This window comes from Zootoca vivipara, chromosome 5, assembly GCF_963506605.1.
Source record: "Zootoca vivipara chromosome 5, rZooViv1.1, whole genome shotgun sequence".
Lineage (NCBI taxonomy): Eukaryota > Metazoa > Chordata > Lepidosauria > Squamata > Lacertidae > Zootoca > Zootoca vivipara.
Genome location: NC_083280.1, coordinates 54397641 through 54418970, shown reverse-complemented (window position 1 = coordinate 54418970; position 21330 = coordinate 54397641). Strand labels below are relative to the sequence as shown.

The 21330-nt window shown below is 43.6% G+C and overlaps 1 protein-coding gene across 2 annotated transcripts in view; it reads right to left on the bottom strand.

Moving 5' to 3' along the window:
- WDR11 (WD repeat domain 11) overlaps positions 1–17582 on the bottom strand; it is a 68190-nt gene extending 50608 nt beyond the window's left edge. The window contains exons 1-5 of one of the 2 annotated variants that reach the window (XM_035137577.2): positions 17195–17582; positions 15437–15548; positions 14573–14726; positions 9429–9602; positions 2572–2758 (exon numbers count right to left, since the gene is read on the bottom strand). In XM_035137577.2, coding sequence (XP_034993468.2) covers positions 2572–2758; positions 9429–9602; positions 14573–14726; positions 15437–15548; positions 17195–17280 — 713 coding nt within the window. In that variant the 5' untranslated portion in view covers positions 17281–17582. The remainder of the gene's footprint in view (positions 1–2571; positions 2759–9428; positions 9603–14572; positions 14727–15436; positions 15549–17194) is intronic. The other variant, XM_035137578.2, reaches the window with a different exon arrangement.
- Between the last annotated feature and the right edge of the window lie 3748 nt (positions 17583–21330).

The following is a 21330-nucleotide window of genomic DNA, read 5'->3' as shown; positions in this document are numbered from 1 at the left end:
TGCCCTCTTCTCCCACCCCTGATTACAGAGAAGAGCAAAAGAAAAATGGAAATTCACCACCATTATATTACATTTATTTATAATATTTCAGCCTTTCCAGCTTATTCATACCTGCATTTTACCCATTTAAAGCAATTTGAGAGGGACATGGAATACGGCAAGCACTTAAAGGTAAAGGGACCCCTGACCATTAGGTCCAGTCGTGACCGACTCTGGGGTTGCGGCGCTCATCTCGCATTATTGGCCGAGGGAGCCGGCGTACAGCTTCCAGGTCATGTGGCCAGCATGACTAAGCCGCTTCTGGCGAACCAGACCAGTGCACGGAAACGCCGTTTACCTTCCCGCTGGAGCGGTACCTATTTATCTACTTGCACTTTGACATGCTTTCGAACTGCTAGATTGGCAGGAGCAGGGACCAAGCAATGGGAGCTTACCCCATCGCAGGGATTCGAACCACCAACCTTCTGATCGGCAAGCCCTAGGCTCTGTGGTTTAACCCACAGTGCCACCTGCGTCCCAGGGCAAGCACTTACATCTGTCTAATCCTAATAAAAGGCTCCAATTCAGACAAAGTTAATTATACTTGTCCCACTGAAATCGATGAAACTTGGGTAAGACCCATAATTCTTAAGGGCATGTGCAAGTCATCACCAAAAATACTTCTATCATTACTGGGCAACAAAGAAATGGCAGCTGCCCCACTAGTTTCCTTTTTGACAAGGAGGAAATGTAAATAGTTCGAGGCTTTTCATGCCCTTCCAGTTGACACAAGATCACATTTCACAAAGAACTGCAAAATGAGACGCCATCAAGCCTATTGTTTAAAATGTAAAGCTCTCATTAAAGTATTGATCTTACCAACATTAACATGTTGCATTCAGCACTGATTCACAATATAGTCTGATGAATTTGTTAAAACAATTACTGACACATTTAAAGGTATTCAGGATGAAATACAGCAACAAAGAAGGAAAATTGTGCCATATGGAGCTTAATGTTTGATTGTTTGCAGAAAAATTATCAAAATGGTTTAATAGATGGTTATATTTAAAAAATCAACATAGATATCCCCCCTACATTTACACACCAATAGACATGTCCAAGACCCACAAGACCACACATTTTAAACAGGGCTTTTCACAGGAGAGCTTTCCAGCAGACTACATAATCAGCAAGCCATTTTTACCACATTTCCTCCCTGTGATCATTCTCAAATGCCCAACCATGTAGAAATACCAACACATGTGAACAAACAGATCAATTCTGAAGCAATTGATATTGACTTATTTTTTATGCTACAACAAATACAACCAACCAACAACAAAAATACTGGGAACTACCCATCCCTCCCTTCAAATGTTCTTATTGCATTACTGAATTTTTTATTCTCAGCAGTTTATAATGACAATTATCATGCACCCTCATTTTTTTCATGAGATGATGATTCAGGGTGCTGCTTTTTTCAGAATCCAATTCCTTGGAACTTATCCATGAATTCCAGTGCTTGAAAATGCACGCAGTAGTTAACAGTCCATTCAAAGAAAGCATTGAAAGGTCCAACTGGCTTATTCACTGAATATAATGCAGTGGTTCCCAACCTTTTTTGGGCCATGCCTCACCTAAGCATCTCTAAAATCCTGATCCCCCCCCCCCCGGTGGCATATAATTATTATTATTCAAAAAGTGAACTCCTACTCATGTGGAGGCAGCCTAAAAGGCCATTAACTGTTAATAACTCATTCTCAAATTGCCCCCCTTAAAATCAAATTGCCCCCCTGTGGGGCGTGTGCCCCATGTTGGGAACCATGGATATAATGTCATTTTTGTTCAGAAACAGCCCTAGTGGCCAAGACAAACAAAAAACTCTATGTAAGACTACCCTCAAATGGCAAAAAGAATATTAAAAAACCAAATAACTTATCATTTTCTGCCCTGCAATGGTACTCCAAAATCTGAAACTTAAGATGAGCTGCCTTCCCTTACCTATTGGTATAGCTGACCCAATTATCACTTATTGGAGTAGAAATTTACTCACTGCTTCCTTCTGGGAGGAGTCCAATGCTGCATGAGCACATTTGTGCATTGGGACCTCGCTTTCCTCTCCTCACCCCGCAAGCAGTCTCAAACATGCCCCGAAAATTTTCTCCAAATGATGCCCTGAATAACTGGAGCAGATTTCAAGGGTACACAGGTTGGATTGCACAAGCTCGTTGTGCTGGTTACACAAGCAGAAGTCTGCTCCAGTTGGCAGCAATCTTGTTTCAAAAGTGAAAAAGTAAATAAACTTTTTTGAAGCAAGATTACTTAAGTCACAAAGGGAAAATTGGTAAGTAACCGTGTCTACATGGATAAAGGAAATATCTCATTTTGAAAGCCTGATATTTCACAGCCATATATGGCTTGAAACTGACAGCAATCCCAGGTCTCAAGGACAAAAATGGAACACTGGTCTTACCCTATCCCATCCTTGATTGGCCAGATCAACATGCCTTGCACTGTAGATATTATAGAGGTTTATCTATATAGAACAAGTCTTGTGAACACAGTATAAAACGCATGCTTAAGACTTACCTTGGTTTTTCATTAGTGATGAGAATTTTTACTTTGTCCAGGGCCTTTTTAGCCCCTGCAGCAGATACCAGCTTGTTATGAACAGGACTAGAACGAGGGCTGGAAATGTAAACCTTTTTCCCTGAACTGACAGGAGCCTTGGAAGGAGAGAAGTCCGAAATGAACACTATTCCCTCACTTGTAAGCACTGCACCAAGAAAAGAGACAGTTATTACTGTAAAATATGAGGAGAAATTTGATGGTAGCATTTCACTTTTCAATTTACTTCTGGAATGAAAAGTGGTGACAAATTTTACGAATGCTGAAATACATGGCAAACTGATCAAAGTCCTTGTGGAAAAGAGTGATAGATGACCCATTCTTATTTGAGGCCATAGAAGTTTAACCCTTTAAAAAATTATGTAAGGTTACTGGCAGACACAGTTGCCCTACACTAACTTTCACCTACTCGCAGCTCCTCAACTATATTGTGTTATCTCAAAGCAATCTCCCCAACCAGGCACGTTCAAGGTGTTTTGGACCACAATTCCCATAATCTCTGACCACTGGCCATGCTTGCTGAGACTAAGGGGACTTGTAGTACAAGGAATCAGGTTGGAAAATGCTGCCAATTCTTATATGCAACACTTTATATTTTGTTGTTTAGTCGTTTAGTCATGTCCGACTCTTCTTGACCCCGTGGACCAGAGCACGCCAGGCACTCCTGTCTTCCACTGCCTTCCGCAGTTTGGTCAAACTCATATTCGTAGCTTCAAGAACACTGTCCAACCATCTCGTCCTCTGTCATCCCCTTCTACTTGTACCCAACATCAGGGTCTTTTCCAGGGAGTCTTCTCTTCCCATGAGGTGGCCAAAGTAATGGAGCCTCAGCTTCAGGATCTGTCCTTCCAGTGAGCACTCAGGGCTGATTTCCTTCAGAATGAATAGGTTTGATCTTCTTGCAGTCCATGGGACTCTCAAGAGTCTCCTCCGGCACCATAATTCAAAAGCATCAATTCTTCAGCGATCAGCCTTCTTTATGGTCCAGCTCTCATTTCCATACATCAGTACCATAGTTTTAACTATACGGACCTTTGTCGGCAAGGTGATGTCTGCTTTTTAAGATGCTGTCTAGGTTTGTCATTGCTTTTCTCCCAAGAAGCAGGCGTCTTTTAATTTTGTGACTGCTGTCACCATCTGCAGTGATCATGGAACCCAAGAAAGTAAAATCTCTCACTGCCTCCATTTCTTCCCCTTCTATTTGCCAAGAGGTGAAGGGACCAGTGGCCATGATCTTGGTTTTTTTGATGTTGCGCTTCAGACCATATTTTGCGCTCTCCTCTTTCACCCTCATTATAAGGTACTTTAATTCCTCCCCACTTTCTGCCATCAAGGTTGTGTCATCAACTCACCCGAAAGCAACTTCAGTGAATTTAATTGGATCATCTTCTGAGCTAACATGCCAAGCTATGTATTTCTTCACATGTAATACACAGAAGCTGTCACGGCTAAAAATTGGCCGCTGTTTCTTTAATGCTGGGGAAGCTGAGTCAGCATGAGTCAGCAGTCTGCGATGACTCATGCAACCTTTCACCTAATTGTATTGTACCTGTATATATGTTAGTGGTGTTTGTTGGTTGGTTGGGTACATTGGTTGGTTGGTTGGAGAAAGCTGGTGGTGTTGATGTCTGTCGTTCTGCAGTTGGAGGCTTTTAAGAATAAAAGCAGAATATACTCTGCAAGGACACTCTTCGTGGAGTCTTTTGTGCCAGGCAAAGCAGGTCAGAAGCTTTGGCATATTTTTTCAAAACACTGACAGGTTATGGGCCCAGTGTTTCTGAGCATGTGCAGAGTGCAAAACGACTAATAGCATCTCAGCAGGGAGCTGGTGAGTCCTGGTGGTGTATTGAGCCAGTCGTGACAAGCTGTAACTGTCTGCAGCGACGCTGGAGCGGCAAGAAGGCACCCAGCATGGGCTACTGGAGCAGCTTGACTCACTACAGGACCGCAGGTGACTCACAGAGCGGCTACATTGGTTGCAGAGCCAGGTGGAACCTGAGGGTCAACAGAGGCAGCAGCTAGAAGCCGGTGAGTGCCAGCCAGGATCATCCAGTCGGACTCTAAAGAGAGAGTCTGGAGAGATTGCTGGAGGCCCTTCTGAAGGGGCTCAGCAAGCACCAGCAGAGATGGCAGATTTCCAGTCTTCCCAAGTTGTAAATATTGGGGGAGGCATTCCTTTTGAACTTCTCTCAGAAAGCAACTGGCTGAGTTGGTCAATAAGAATGGAGTTATTGCTAAGGAGAGATGGACTATGGGACTGTGTTGAGACTGAGGTTTCAAGATGGGACTCTGCTGATAAAAAACGACTGGATGAAAGGGCTCGTACCCAAATTATGCTGTGTTTGAACAACTCCCAATTACTGCATGTTGCAAATGCCAGCACAGCGTTTGAGTGCTGGAATTTATTAAGGGCAGTGCATGTCAGAGAAACTGCTGGAACTATAATTTCTCTGACCAGAAGGCTGTTCAGGACTGTTATGAAAGAAGGTGAGAGTTTGACAACTCATCTTCAAACGCTGAAATCTCTGTTTCTACAACTACAGCAGAGAGGTAAGCGTTATGATGAAACTGATCAAACATACATTATTCTTTCGAGTTTGCCTGATAGCTGGATGCCCGTGATTAACAGCATGGAGAGTATGCGTCCCCGAGATCTGACCCTTGAGTATGTGGTTGGAAGATTGACCGAGGAAGCAGAGAGAAGGTCAGATAGACAGGCTGAACTCCAAGAGAGGAGGAGTTACAGCCGAGGGGGCCAGCAGCAGAATCTGCCAAAGGAGCAAAGTCAAGATTTGGACTTGGCCATGGCAGTGAGGAGGTGCTTTAGATGCAACCAACCAGGGCATCTCCAGCGTCAATGCAGGGCAAGACTTCCAGGAGATGACGTGGAGCAGAGACAGCAATCGACACAGAAACGTAAGCAGAAGGGGAAGAAGAACACGTGTTCTGCTCAGTTTGTTTCTGCATTTTCTCGAGAGGAGAGGAAGATACCCCGAGGAACGTGGTTGCTGGACTCTGGCAGCAGCAGCATAATCTGCAACAAACGGAAGGACTTTAAGACCCTGGGAAAGCCAGTCGATGGAAAAGACTCTATCTATCTTGCTGATGGTCATAAAAGCAAGATTAATGGCCAGGGAACATGTTTCCTGCAGTGTTTGAACACTACTATGCCAGAAACTCTGTATGTAAGCAGTTTGGACTATTGTTTACTGTCTGTAAGTTGTTTGATTAAAGCAGGGTATAGTGTTGAGTTCACGCAGGATGGTTGTCTGATAAAGAATGGAACTCAGGTATGTGGCCATGCAAAGACAGAAAATGGGTTGTATGTAATGCAAGACAAGCCTGTTAAAGCAGCCCAGGTGGTTCAAGAGAATTTGCCAGTTCATAAGGGGTGTATACATGAACTACATAGGAAACTGGGTCATGCAAATTTTCATGTGCTTTCAGAGATGCAAAAGGTGTGCAAGAACCTAAAAGTAAAAAGCTGTAACTGTTTTTTAGACTGCAATGTATGCAAAATGGCCAAATATAAGAGGATGCCTGTGGCTTCTAAAAGTGACAGAGTATCTAAAGAGGTTTTAGAACTTGTCCATTGTGACGTGATAGGCCCTTTTCCACAGAAGACTGAAGGGGGCGCCAGATACGCTTTTCTGGTGATAGATGATAAATCACGTTTTAGTTGGCTGTTTTTGCTAAAACAGAAGTCAGAGTGTTTCCCCACATTCAGAGAATGGGTTGCCCAAGCTGAAAGGCTCTTCAATCGCCCTGTTGTGCAGTTGCAAACAGATAGGGGCGGGGAGTTTTTGAATAAACAGTTTGGGGCATGGTTGAGACGTAAGGGGATCACTCATCGTTTAACTAACCCTTATAGTCCTGCAGAAAATGGTCTGTGTGAAAGACGTGGGGCTGTAATACAATCAGTAAAGGACTGTCTGCTAGTGGATGCAGGATTAGGTCACAACCATAGGCTGTGGGGTGAAGCTTTGCTCACAGCGAACTTCCTGATTAATAGAACCTGGTCTAGCTCTATAAAGGATATTCCTTATCGTGTGTTGTTTGGGAAAGAACCAGAGTGGACAATGCTCCATAATTGGGGTTCTTGGGCACATGTAAATATCCCCAAAGCTCAGCGCCAAAAAGGGGGTGCTAGAGCACAGAGACTGCGTTTTGTGGGATATCAGTCCTATGGCAAAGGGTGGCGTTTCAATTTACGCCCAGGACGCGTGGTTTTGTCACGAAGTGCAGACTTCGCTGACCAGGACAGGTGGACCATGATCCACGCGAATCCAGATTGCCTACTGCCCCTGCAAGTAAGAGAGGAGGCTTCTTCTCAGCCATTGGCAACACAGGAGCAGGATGAGGAGGAGGCACAGGTTTCCCCAAAAGATGTGGCAATAGATGATACTTCTTCTCCAGAGGTAGAGGAAGAAGAGCCAGAGATAAGTGAGCAGGAAGAAGTAGTTTTGCCTAGACGTTCTCAGCGTTCAAACAAGGGTGTACCTCCTCAGCGTTTGACCCTAGGAGTGAGAGCATGTAATATGAATTGTATAGAGCCACAAAGTTATGATGAAGTCTTAAACTTACCCCCTGGGGAACGTGCTTTGTGGCAACAAGCTATGAAAGAAGAAATGGACTCTTTTAAACGAAACAAAGTGTTTGAGGTCATAGTGCCGCCACCTGGTGGCAGAGTGGTGTCATGCAAGTGGGTCTACAAAAGAAAAACCCTTGCATCGGGGGAGCCACGTTTCAGAGCCAGATTAGTAGCCAGAGGGTTCACTCAGATTAAAGGGGAGAGCTATGACGAAGTGTTTTCTCCCACTTTAAGGAGTGAAACTTTTCGTTTAATGCTTTCCATTGCTGCTGTAAGAAAACTAGCAGTCCACCATTTTGATGTTGATGCTGCATATTTGCATGCAAATTTAGACCATGAAGTGTTAATGAAACAACCCCCAGGTTTTGAAGAGAAGAATGGTGCAGTGTGGCGTTTAAAAAAGGCTGTTTATGGACTCAAACAAAGTGGAAGATGTTGGAACCAATGTTTAAATGAAGCCCTTGTAAAACTAGGTTTTAAAAAGAGTGTGGCTGATCCATGCCTGTACACCAAGGGGACAGGCGACAAATATCTAATGCTCTTAGTCTTTGTAGATGATTTGCTTGTAGCAGGGAGTTCCACAGATGAAATCCAAAAGCTCACTAGTCAGCTGGAAAAGAGGTTTAAGCTTAAAGCCTTGGGGCCTGTAAGCAATTACTTGGGAGTAGAAGTAAGGCGAGAAGCTGATGGAAGCTTCCTATTGAGCCAGAAAGAGAAAATTAATCATTTGATAGAGCAGTTTGGTATGGAAAACTGCAAACCAGTTCAAACTCCCATGATACCAGATTTCACAAAGATAGTGTGTGATGATGAATTTGATCAGCCTGAGTTGTATCACTCAAAAATAGGATCACTGCTGTATTTAAGCCAGTGGTCAAGGCCAGACATTGCATGTGCTACAAATGTTCTGAGCCAACGTGTATCTAAACCCAGTACTGTTGATTGGTGTGGTTTGAAAAGGCTTATCCGATATCTAAAGGGGACAGCAAGTGTATGTTTAAAGATATCTAGTACACAAGATGAGAGGCTAGAAGTATTTGTTGATGCAGACTGGGGGAGCTGCGTAACTACCAGAAAATCTACAAGTGGAATGGTTGTGATGTTTGCCAATTCCATAATTGGATGGCGGTCCAAGAAACAAGGATTTGTAGCAACTTCATCCTGTGACGCAGAATATGGGAGCCTGTCGCTAGCATGCAATGAAATCATGTGGTTTATACAGATACTAAAAGATCTAGATTGTAAAATAGATTTGCCTATCCAAGTGTATGAAGATAGTCAATCATGCATTGCACTAGCGGGCTCGGAAATAATGAAATCCGCATCAAAACATATTGCCATCCGTTATGCAAATGTTAGAGATTGTGTACAGAATGGGTTAATCAAACTGGAGTATTGTCAATCACAAGATAATATTGCTGATTTGTTTACCAAGCCTTTGCCAGCAACATGTCATAGGGAATTGATGACAAAACTGGGTTTATGTATATAGTATATGTATGTTTTGTTTTTCTGTTGGAGTTTTTGCATTTAAAGAAACAGAAGGGGTGTCACGGCTAAAAATTGGCCGCTGTTTCTTTAATGCTGGGGAAGCTGAGTCAGCATGAGTCAGCAGTCTGCGATGACTCATGCAACCTTTCACCTAATTGTATTGTACCTGTATATATGTTAGTGGTGTTTGTTGGTTGGTTGGGTACATTGGTTGGTTGGTTGGAGAAAGCTGGTGGTGTTGATGTCTGTCGTTCTGCAGTTGGAGGCTTTTAAGAATAAAAGCAGAATATACTCTGCAAGGACACTCTTCGTGGAGTCTTTTGTGCCAGGCAAAGCAGGTCAGAAGCTTTGGCATATTTTTTCAAAACACTGACAGAAGCTATTTCCTCGTTTCTAAGTATTACACCCCAAAGGCATGATAAAGCTGTATATGCATTGTAACAAGAGCTACAATTTCACTCTCCACAACTTGGACTTGAGGCAAACTTTGTAATCAACTAATTCATGACTTCCCTTCACAATCTTATTTGACCATTCGGATTCATTTCCCCACAAACCTACCTCTAAAATAACACAAGGTTAATGAAACTGTCCAATGTTGTTCATTCTCAGTTCTCATGTTCTATTTTTAAGCCTCTGTGGCACATGTTACAATCTAACAGCAAGATTTTGTATCACAGCAGTATCCAGTCCTGTAGGACAAAAAGGTAACATACTTTCCTAAAACAGAACTCACATGTCAAATTTGAAGGATCAAAGGGATCGAACGAAAAAGAAAGGATGTTTTCTGCATAACTTTTCTTCCAGAGTTTTGTGCCAGTATCTGCATTCCATAACACTATGTAATTTGGTGGGTGAACTGCAAGGAGAAGATCTCGAGAGGCATCCTGATTCCACAGCCACTGCATGTCTGTCAAAAAGTAAAAGGAAAGGAACGGAAAGGAAAGGGGAGAGAGAGATGAAAACAGTCAGTCAACCTTGGAACTAAAAATAACAGCTCCCTTTTTCATCTTCTAGGTTTCTGAGGCAAACATCAGAATATGGCATCAGTAAAACATAAAGCTAGAGCTCTCATTATTGATTTAAAAATCTGTTTATTAAAGAAAAACTGAAACCAGAATTGTAACGAGAGCCATGCAGAGCCAGCACCTCTGTCCTCATACCCACTCATAGTCCCAAGAGCTCCCACAACTCAGCCCAATCCTGCTCCCTACCCATTCCAATGTATCTGGCCCAAGGAAATCCCAAAACATTTGTAATCAGTGACAGAACATGGCATTTGTAACATGGTTAGAGCTTGACATCAAAAGAGACTGAAGCTAGTAAAAACCAGCAGTTAAGGAATCCTGAGCCAAACCCACATATGTGTGCAAGTGTAAATGGCATTTTCCCTTTGTTAACTGGACAAGAAGATTAGTTTGAAAATAAAAACTGAAAACATAGCTACTGTAACAACATGGTGTTAACACAATATTTTGAGAGATCTGAGCTGGCTTCAAGCAAGCAGCCCATTAGGCGTACACAATTGCTTGTTTCCACATGCAAACAGAGGACTTGTTATTCTTCAACCAAAGTATTTTGTCCTGCAGAAAATGCAGAAAATTTTCAGGGTACATTGGAAATATTTTTCCAAGCATGCTTATTTACTTGTATTTAGCAAAGTTTAGCTAAAAACTTTGAAGCTGCCAACGTTACCTAATGCTGTATTTGCAACTTTCATGGTTATGAATGAATTAATTACAACAGGAAAAATTCTGGCTACGGTGACTTTGGTAGTTCAGGCACAGGTGACATCAATGGTGCATTACTTCAAAGCTACATCAAAGCTACAATCAGCAATCCAAATCACGCTGTAGTATTCTCCACTGACAGGAGACCCAAACATAATACAACACCCTGCTCAGAGATATGCACTGGCTGCCAATGTGTTACTGGGCCAAATTCAAGGTGCTATTTATTAGTATATAAATCCATCAACAGTTTGAGACCTCTTTACTTGATCCAATGTATACACATTTAAGCCCTTAGGTCTGTGAAACTAGCACTTTTGCAGGTGCTATGTGATGTTTCTTTTGTACTTCCAAGAAAATTGTAAACCACTTAGAGGTCTTTTGTTCTAGTAAGTGGCTTCTAAATGTTAAATGAACAAAAATTTCTGGTGGAATAATTTTAGCCATCCACCCCATGGGAAACAGAGATGAATGAAGACCTGATTAAAGGCAACCAATTAATACACATTCTGTATTTCACAGGTAAGCATGGAAACTGAAATATAAACCCAAAACCTGCCACTAATTTCTGCCCGGACACTGAGGTCCAGTGCCGAGGGCCTTCTGGCGGTTCCCTCGCTGTGAAAAGCCAAGTTACGGGGAACTAGGCAGAGGGTCTTCTCGGTAGTGGCACCTGCCCTGTGGAACACCCTCCCACCAGATGTCAAAGAGAACAACAACTACAGACTTTTAGGAGACATCTGAAGGCAGCTGTGTTTAGGGAAGCTTTTAATGTTTAATAAAAGGTAAAAGTAAAGGGACCCCTGACCATTAGGTCCAGTCGTGACCGACTCTGGGGTTGCGGCGTTCATCTCACATTATTGGCCGAGGGAGCCAGCGTACAGCTTCCAGGTCATGTGGCCAGCATGACTAAGCCGCTTCTGGCGAACCAGAGCAGCGCACAGAAACGCTGTTTACCTTCCCGCCAGAGCGGTACCTATTTATCTAGTTGCAGTTTGACATGCTTTTAAACTGCTAGGTTGGCAGGAGCAGGGACCGAACAACGAGAGTTCACCCTGTTGCGGGGATTCGAACCGCTGATCTTCCGATCAGCAAGCTCTAGGCTCTGTGGTTTAATAGATTATTGTATTTTACTGTATTTTACTGTTTTGTCGGAAGTCACCCAGAGTGGCTGGGAAACCCAACCAGATGGGCAGGGTATAAATAATAAATTATTATTATTATGAAGAGAATGCATGATTCAATTGCACTTTTTAAACAGCAAGCTGTTTCAGCAAATCATGAAGTCTCCCCCCCCCCCCTTTTTTTACAGCTAGGATCACAAAGGCTCAGATCAATAACTGTTCCAGGACAGAATATCTGACATAATGGGTATAGATTTTATTTCTTTGCCCATCAGCTAGCAATAAAGATCTTCAAATGGCACTTTCAAATCTATTAAATCTAAACCTTAGGATTATACTGTAACATCACTTTTCACTAGGAAAGTCCTGAAGCAATTTAAAATAATACCTAAGTCTACACAAAACTAAGCTTTACGTCAGAGGTTGCCAACCATTTGGGACCAATGGGCACATTTGGAGTTTTGAGAAAATGTTATGGGGTGCCAGGCAGAAAAAAAGCTGCAGTTGGATATGTTGCACGACACAATTTTGCTGCAATTTGGTGTGTGGCATAATACAAATGGGCTGCCACTTCTAAAACAGAGCAAAAAAGGAGACAGGGCCACAAAATGATGTGGGCATCAGCCACCTCCATCAGTGGGAAATAGTAATCTATTTATCATTGTTCTCATTTTAAACTATTCCTTATCTGTGGCAGAGGAAGCTAAAATTAGTAAGTAAAAATGACATCTAAGAAAAATGAATTCTGAAGAGAATGTGAATAATAATTGGAAGGGAATTACAATGCTTTCATTTTTATGTTGCCAACAATTGAGGGATGCATTAAAGATTACCTTACATATGTGGGCAGCTTTATAGATTACTTATCTGAATGTGCCCGCAGAGAAACATCAGAATTAAATAACAACAAAACCTTCTCAGCAATTAAACAGTAAAAGTATTCAGCATTGAATAGTTAAGTTATGCATTGTGACCATTTCCTTTTCCACATCATCATCAGAAGCAATCAACACAGATTTCACGTAACTTCACCAGCTTTTTAGCAATGCAGTAAAGGGGAAAAAATCTTTGGGTCATTATGGTACATGAAAAGTTTTATGAGACGACTTGGCAAGCAAACTATCAATTATTCATGAAAGCCCATGTTGGAAATTAAATCTCACCAAGATGCTGTGAATTTTACTTCAGGAATAAAAGACATCTATAACTGTGATGATAATGAGGAATGTGGGTAGTAGTATACACAGCAGGAGATGCACAGCTTCCTGGAAAGTTGGAAGGGGGAGAGCGAGCGGAGTGCCACAAGAGAACTGAGAGACATTAGAGGGCATTAATGGGGGGGGGGTTGAGAGAGAAAATGTTGAATACAGTATTTTCTTTTTGCTCAAGATGCCACCGTCCACAATTTAAAGGGGAATCCCTGTATATTATTACTGCCTTTTACTGAAAGATATTAAATTGAGCAATTAGTGCTATTTGATAATGAAAAATCTGGCAGGGTTGCTATAAATACCTTTATTGGATTTTAAACCAAACCCATCTTAGATCAATTACATGGTACCAAAGGGTTGAAGAAAAAGATAGAGATGACATGAAGACCTTTTACAGGGGCTCAGCCACTGAGCTATGACTCCATACAATGTTTCATTTATGCAAGTTAGTCTCTATCATTATCAGTCTTCTCCAATATTGTTTTGCTGGCATCAAGAGAAATTATCACAGGCTCATTTCAAGATACCTGTTACTTTTCACATGTAAGATCCCAAATTGCCTCCCCCACATGCCAGGTATTGTGATGAAGCAAAAAATATCAACAAGGCTGGGTACGCAAGCTTCAGTGATAGTGTAGTTTGTTGGTTATGGATGCAAATCAGCAGTTATACAACCTGTACCACAAGCTGAAATGCAGCTGCTGAACTAATTCACTGTTGCCTAGCGAAGGAGTGGCCTTCTCCAGAAACAAGTTTAGGGTAGCCTTGAACAATGGGGCATTGTTTGTCATATTTAACAAGGCTGGAAAGTCTATATAAGCCCAACTCTGCAGGTTTTAAACCCTTTCCCTATGGCACTGATAGAAATAGATAGGAGCAACAGAACACTGAAATAAACACATTTTTCAAAATGTATAAACCACACAATAAATTGAGGGTCATTTATATTTATTAGACTTTGTCAGCACTATGAGACAGTAAGTCAATATGGGACAAATAAACCAAGGGAAGCTGTAAGACCATGGAGAATGTGAGAGGGGGTAGTGGGTACAGAAAACTAAGGGGAGAGATTGTTATGCCCAGATGAGCTGAGATGAGGAGAGAGTTATGACCTTGAAATGCAAGGATTTACCATTGCATGATAGAGTTGGAAGGGATCTTAGAAATCATCTAATCCCATTTCCCTCTCTCAATGTAGGATCTGCACTGCAGGATGCAACCACAGGCTCCCTGATAGGTGGCTGCTCCAAGTTTCATTTAAACAAGAGAGGCTTCAACCTCTTGTGGCAGCCTGCTGCACTGTTAAACCAAATCTTTCTTTTAGAAAGTTTTTACTAATGTTCAACTAAAATCTGCTTTCATGCACTTTGCACCCATTAATTGCAGACCTGTGCTCTGGAGCAGCAGATAACAAGCCTGCTCCATCTTCTGCATGAGAGCCCTTCAGATATTCAGAAGACCACTATCTTGTCTCCTCTTAATAAACCCACTCAGCTCTTTCAACCATTCCTCACAGGATTCGGTTTCTAAACTTCTCACCATCCTGGGCCTCTGGACTTTCCTAACAGATATACTTACAGTACAATCCTATTCAAAAGTTCCAGCAGCAAAGCAAATTAAATGCTTTAAAACAGGCAGGTATATGAACTATGTCTTCCATGCAAGAAGGAACACACATGCAGGAATTACTTGAATGTAAATGGAAGCATACAGATTGACTACTTCTTGTTCTTAACTTTCTTCTTTTAGCTAGCAAATCCATTTATTACTGCAAGATGGTGTAACACACACACACACACACACACGTTTCTTTACCTTGAATGGGTTTTGTGTGCTCTTGTATTTCACAGCGAGCAGCTCCTGTAGCAACATCCCAAACAATGATCTTTCCAGTGGCATCAGCAGAAGCCAAGCGCAAAGAATAAGGGGATCCAATATTGTGATGGTAGTTTTCCTTAGCCCATTTAACCTAAACATAGGAAGATAAGTAACATTCAGAGATATTTGTAACATAAATAGAAGCATGAAATACTATTTTTAACCAATTGTATTTTTATATTGTACTGTATTTTTATGTTATGAACCACCCTGAGATCTACAAATGAAGGCATGTATATAAATTTAATATAAATAAATAAATAAATAATGGAACTGAAGAAATTAGAACCTGAGACTAATACTATTATATGCAACTTACAGATCTGTAACATGAGGTGGTATAGCAAGTAATAAATGAATTGGGAAGAGTAAATAAATCCCATGGCGCAAACAAATCTAATACCACCAATATTCTTATATGGCAATTTGAAATTAACAAATTTCAAATTAACAGCACTCTCTCTGACAGTGAACTCAAGCGGTAAGTGTTGACAGAAATTAAACCAAAGTATGATGAGGACCACCAAGATGTGGAGAAGTACAACAAACTTTTAAAACAACATAACAAGCACCTCCCCCCACAAGAGTCCAGTGAAGATTGAATATACTCTGTAGCCACAAAATGTTGAGCATTAGGTTAGATAGCAATACACTTGTTACTTCTTACAACTGAAACAGCATTATGAAAACAAATGCAATTACTACCTAAACATGATAGGGTTGGTGTTTGATTATTTTCTCTTACCTGATTTTTACATTAAACAGGTTACAATGTTTCAAAGATATTTGTTATTAACTTACCTTGACAACGTTAGCTTTGTGCCTTTCCAAAACCTGTAGGGTCTGGGCAGTCTTGGAATCAATAACCAGAACGAGAGAATGGCATCCATATGCAATCAACCCTTGCCAGCCCCTAGAAAATAGTAATCATACTGTCAGACACAGAAACATAATTTTGGTAAGCCGTAGAACAAAAACAAAGCCAAAACATATGAAATGCATGATTAAACTACTCAGCCTTACTGTGCACTGCTTGGAGACTGGTGTTAAGTGGTATATAAATTATGGAAATAAATTAGATCCAAAGTTATAGTCACTGAATATCTCAAACCATCCTCCAGTCCAAAAAAGGGGGTATGTGAAAGCAACTCTCTAGCTCAGGCATCCCCAAACTTCGGCCCTCCAGATGTTTTGGACTACAATTCCCATCTTCCCCGACCACTGGTCCTGTTAGCTAGGGATCATGGGAATTGTAGGCCAAAACATCTGGAGGGCCGCAGTTTGGGGGTGCCTGCTCTAGCTGAATCACTAGAGAACTGAAAAAATATTTTGGCAACCACTCCTACACATAAAAAGAACCCCCAAATTGTTATATTTACCAACTGCAGGAGACTTTTCCCTTCAGTTTTCCAGCAAAGTAAGTCTTGTGCTTTTATTTCTACCCTACCTTAAATGCCTCCGCTCGTAACCCCTTAAGTGTTTTACACCCAGCTTTCACTTCAGCTTAATCGGGACAGGCTGCCCCAGCTGCAACAAAACATGCCTCTCCTGTATGGGTCTCTACAGCCACAGCAAGCGCTGTAACTCTCGAGTTCGACTTTAACCCCCGAAGGCACACTCTTCCATCGTCTCCCAAGATAGAAAGATGCCAACCAAACCAGCTCAAGTTTCGTGGTCCCTACACTTGATTAAAACCAACCCAGTTGCCAAAGCTCATGCCTATGACGCTGCCTGCTCCCATCATTGTGCACTACACCTGTCATCCTTTTCTTCATCTGTATTGTGGGACCTTGTAAGAGCATGCCTTCGGCAGAGAAGTCAAACTGTTACATACATGTCAACCCACACACATTCCATACACACACACACACACACACACACACACTTGCACTATAACCCCAAAGAGGCTTTAACAATAGTTTGCGTTACACAGCTCTGCTTGAAGGTTCTGTGAACTTCACACTGTGAACTTCACTCAAGCACAGGGTCTCCAAACTAAGGCCCCGGGGCCGGATGCGGCCCAATCGCCTTCTAAATCCAGCCCGCGGACAGTCAGTATGTTTTTACATGAGTTGAATGTGTCCTTTTATTTAAAATGCATCTCTGGGTTATTTGTGGGGCATAGGAATTTGTTCATATTTTTTTCCAAAATATCGTCCGGCCCCCCACAAAGTCTGAGGGACAGTGGACAAGCCCCCTGCTAAAAAAGTTTGCTGTCCCCTACCAGCTTACACGCCTCAGGGAAACACTGGATCCTTTGCCCCTAAAAACCCCTCACACATTAGAGCCATAAGGCTGGTCGGTCTTAGGCGCCTCACTCACGCCCATACACTGCGACCGTATGCACGCCTACTCGAGAGTACTGTAAGCCTCGCTGAAAGTCTACGGGGCTCCAGCATGAGAGATGGGGCTGCCACCTCCCGCATAGCTCTCTCTCTCTCTCTCGTAGGTCGCGCGGAGCTATAACGACACTCTCTCCGTCACCTGCCGGCCTGGGTGGCCTACCCTCCTCTGCCCGCCTCCTCCCCGGTCCACCCCCTCGCCGCTTCCCCCACTCACCAGTCGGCCGCCCCTCGGTTCTGCGGGTTGAGCGCCCCGGTGAGGGTCCGGGCCGACAGCTTGATGTTGACCATGTAGGGCTGCATGGCTGTGAAGGAAACAAAGTGGGGGCGGACCGGGTGCCAGAGCGGCCGACAGGTCAGGGAAAAGTACCTACGGAGAACTAAGGAAGGAAGCGATCTCCGTTAGTTGGCGCACCACCAATCCTGCTCCCCGACTGTTCCGGTGTACCCCCTCAGCTGAAGAAGATTGGTTCCGCCGCCCCCCAAATGATAGTTCAGTTTGGAGTTTGTGTTGGGGGGAGGGGGGGATCCTAAGAAAGATTAGTCAGGGCTCCCGGCTGATTCTTTTCCGCGTACTAAGGCAACGGAAACTGCTGTTGCTTAACCCACCTTCGTTCTCTTCTGAGCATGCTCAGGAGCCTTCAGAGCAGACATTGCCTTTAGTTTCTCGCTTTAGTCACGCGGACGGGATTTCTGCCATTTATTACAGTATTTTACTGCCTTGCGATAGAGCAAGGAGGCAGGGATTGCGCAGGGGACCGAACGAGATGTAACTAAATCTAGAGGAGGAAAATGCACGATATTCGTAATTCTAATTTATTTTGGGAGGGGTGGGGGAGGGCGGCATGCCAGAAGCAAAAGTGTGTGTAGAAGAACTATGAATGTCGCGAGCAACTCTGGGGTTGCGGTGCTCATCTTGCTTTACTGGCCGAAGGAGCCAGCGTTTATCCACAGCTTCCAGGTCATGTGGCCAGTATGACTAAGCTGCTTTCTGACAAACCAGAGCAACGCACGAAAACGCCGCTTACCTTCCCGCCAGAGCGGTACCTATTTATCTACTTGCACTTTGACGTGCTTTCAAACTGCTAGGTTGGCAGGAGCAGGGACCGAACAACGGGAGCTCACCCCATCGCGGCGATTTGAACCGCCAACCTTCTGATTGGCAAGCACTAGGCTCTGTGGTTTAACCCACAGCGCCACCCGCATCCCGTTTTCTCTTTCCTAGTGTAAGGTAATTAAGGGTTCTCTGGAACACGTTTGAAAACCACAGACTTGCTGCTTGTTGCCTTGAGGTTGTTAGAAAGAAACAAGACAAAGTTACCTGGCCAAGCTTGGATGAAAACTCGTTCCTTAAGAATAATTTTCTGCTTGATAACTGGCAGCTTTTTACAGAAGATATCTATTTTTAAGCCTAACAAGCCTTGTGGGACTGAAAAGCACGTTATTTTGTACTTTCCCTGTGAATTGTTCTTCGCAAGTGGGCAGAGGCTGGCTTGTTGCTGTATTGAAGACAAAAGAAGGCAGGCAGCTGGGTAGTAGGAAGCTCCCTGGAAGCACAGATCAGAGAATGTCTCTCCTGCTGCTCTTTTACTCCTGGCTCTGCATCATTCATGCTTTCTATAATTACTTGAGGGTTTTTCTGTTTTGGATAATGCCTTGTGTTGATAAGCTGTTTGCAAAGAGTGATTGCTATTTTCTCCTTTGTCTGGCTTGAATAGACTTGTGAGGTAGCAAGGTGACAGCAGTTTTGTAGGATCTGGAGTTGTATAGGTTTTTGTAATACTGCATTGTAATAATTCAGGAATTTAATCCCCTGATGGGAAGAGACAAACACATTTGCTTTGAGAAACAATAGGATAATTCTGTTTCCCCGTCAATGTGCTGTTATCAGAGACACCACCAGATTGATACATCTAGTTTTCTAAGTTATTCTTTCCAGTAGCACCTTAGAGACCAACTAAGTTTGTCATTGGTATGAGCTTTCGTGTGCATACACGCTACACGAAAGCGCATGCCAATGACAAACTTAGTTGGTCTCTAAGGTGCTACTGGAAGGATTTTTTTTATTTTGTTTCGACTATGTCAGACCAACATGGCTACCTACCTGTAACTAGAACTATGTTATTCTTGACACACAGCCCTTTGTGTGTAGGTTACACAACATTCTGGGAAGATGCATCTTGCATACATATTGTGCAGGGTGACTCCCCCCCCCCCCCGGTGCCCACCCTAAAGCTATTAAAGTGGCCTTTCCCAGCCTTGATTCCCCATATGTTGTGGAATCACATGTTATTATAAGGTGAGCAGAATCTGAGAAGTGGATATTTTTCATTCCATTTTGTAAAAGACAGCTATAATATTTTGCTATGCCTAGATCAGGGGTGTCAAACTCAAATTCATCGGGGGCCGCATCAGCAGTTTGGTCACCCTCAAAGGGCCAGTTGTATCTGTATGACTATGTGTCCACTCTTTATTATCTTAAATTATTGTCACTGCATTCAATTATTACTGTTTTTTGTAATAATGTAAGTAATAACTAGCTCTGAAAGCAGAAACATAGTCAGAATAATGGCAAGTAGATATTCAAATGTACAATTATTGTACAATTTATTGAAAAATGATTTTTGGTAACTGCACTGGGTGGTGGAGGCTCGCTAGGGTTTCATGCAGGACCTTTGCAGAGCTACTAGTACCTGGAGATGCTGGGGTCCTTCTGCATGCAGGACAGATGTTTTGCCAGTGAGCCACCACCCTTCACCAAAGGGACTGGCTGAGGTTGACTCACTGGAGCTACTCTCCTGGTTCCAGGGTTTAAGGGCCAGAAGTATAAAGCAGCATCCTATGTTTCTGAGGAGAGGGAGAGGGAGGGGAGGGGAGGGAGGAAGGAAGGAGGGGTGGGAGGGAGGGAGGAAGGAAGGAAGAAAAGAGGGAGTGGGAGGGAGAGAGGAAGGAAGGAAAGAGGGGAGAGAAAGAAGAGTAGGAAATAAGGAAGGGAATAAACAAGGAAAGAAAAAGAAAGAGGGAGAGAAGACGGAAAGGGAGAAAGAAGGAAGGAAGTAGAGGGAAAGAAAGAATAAGAATGAGGGAGAGGAAGAAAGATGGGAAGGACAGAAGGAAGGAAGGAAGGAAGGAAAAGGAAGGAAGGAGGGAGCAGGAGGGAGAGAGGAAGGAAAGAGGTGAGAGAAAGAAGAGTAGGAAAGAAGGAATAAAGAAGGAAAGAAAAAGAAAGAGGGAGAGAAGACAGAGATAAAGAAGGAAGGAAGGAGAGGGAAAGAAAGAATAAGAACGAGAGAGAGGAAGAAAGAAAGGGAAGGGAAGGGGGGGGTCACCGCCTTGATTCAGCGGCAGAAAAGAGCGTGAAGGGACCCAGGGGCAAAAAGCATATCCTGTGCAGCGTGAGGCAGCGGGTGTCCGTTTTAGGAGAAGTGCGTAAAGCCTCAGAGTTGCATGTTCGTGAGGCTGAGCCGCTGCTGAGCTCACGTTCATGAGGCTGAGCCGCGGCAGGAGGAGGAGGAGGCGGCTTGCCGGGTCGGTGCCCAGCAGCGCCGTGCAGAGAGTCCCGAGCCTCTGGGACGCAGCAGTGCTCTGTAGCACTTTGAATCCTCCTTCTCCACGCGGCGCTGCTTGGTGCTTTGTCTGTGCTTCAGCAGCAGCAGCAGCAGCAGCAGCCGTTTCCAGGCGCCAAGCTGTGGCAGGAGGAGGAGGATTCAAAGTGCTACAGAGCACTGCTGCGTCGCAGAGGCTCGGGGCTCTCTGTGCGGCGCTGCCGGGCGCTGACCCGGCAAGCTGCCTCCTCCTTCTCCTGCCGTGGCTCGGGGCGCTCCACGCAGCGCTGCTCCGGCCGCCTTTCTACCCCCCCCCAGCCCCAGCTGTTTGACGGCGCTTTGTCGGCGCGGTGCTTCAGCAGCAAGGTCCCGCTGCTGGGTCCCGCTGGCTGGGGCGCTCGGCGGGCCACATGACGAGGTCTGGCGGGCCGGATTTGGCCCACGGGCCTTGTGTTTGACACCCGTGGCCTAGATAGAAGAGGCAGATAGGATTCCAGCCAGGTATGAAGTCCTGCCATGTTGCAATTTCTTGCCACCCACAAGACTTTTACACTTACTGTACAAGCCCCCCCCCCTTTTTAGAGGGGAATAACAAAGATAGGGCTTCTTGTCCCATTTCCATGTAGGTACTGTGCAACATTTATTCTGTGAATATCATTAGTAAAAAGTTTCTCCACCGCTGTCACCATCTGTGGAACTTTAGTTACTGTGCATTGAATGGCACCCACACATAAGATGCTGTGCAGCTGCTGATAACATGGAAATATTATAGTGTCTGATTCAGATAGCATTCACACATTCAAATTCA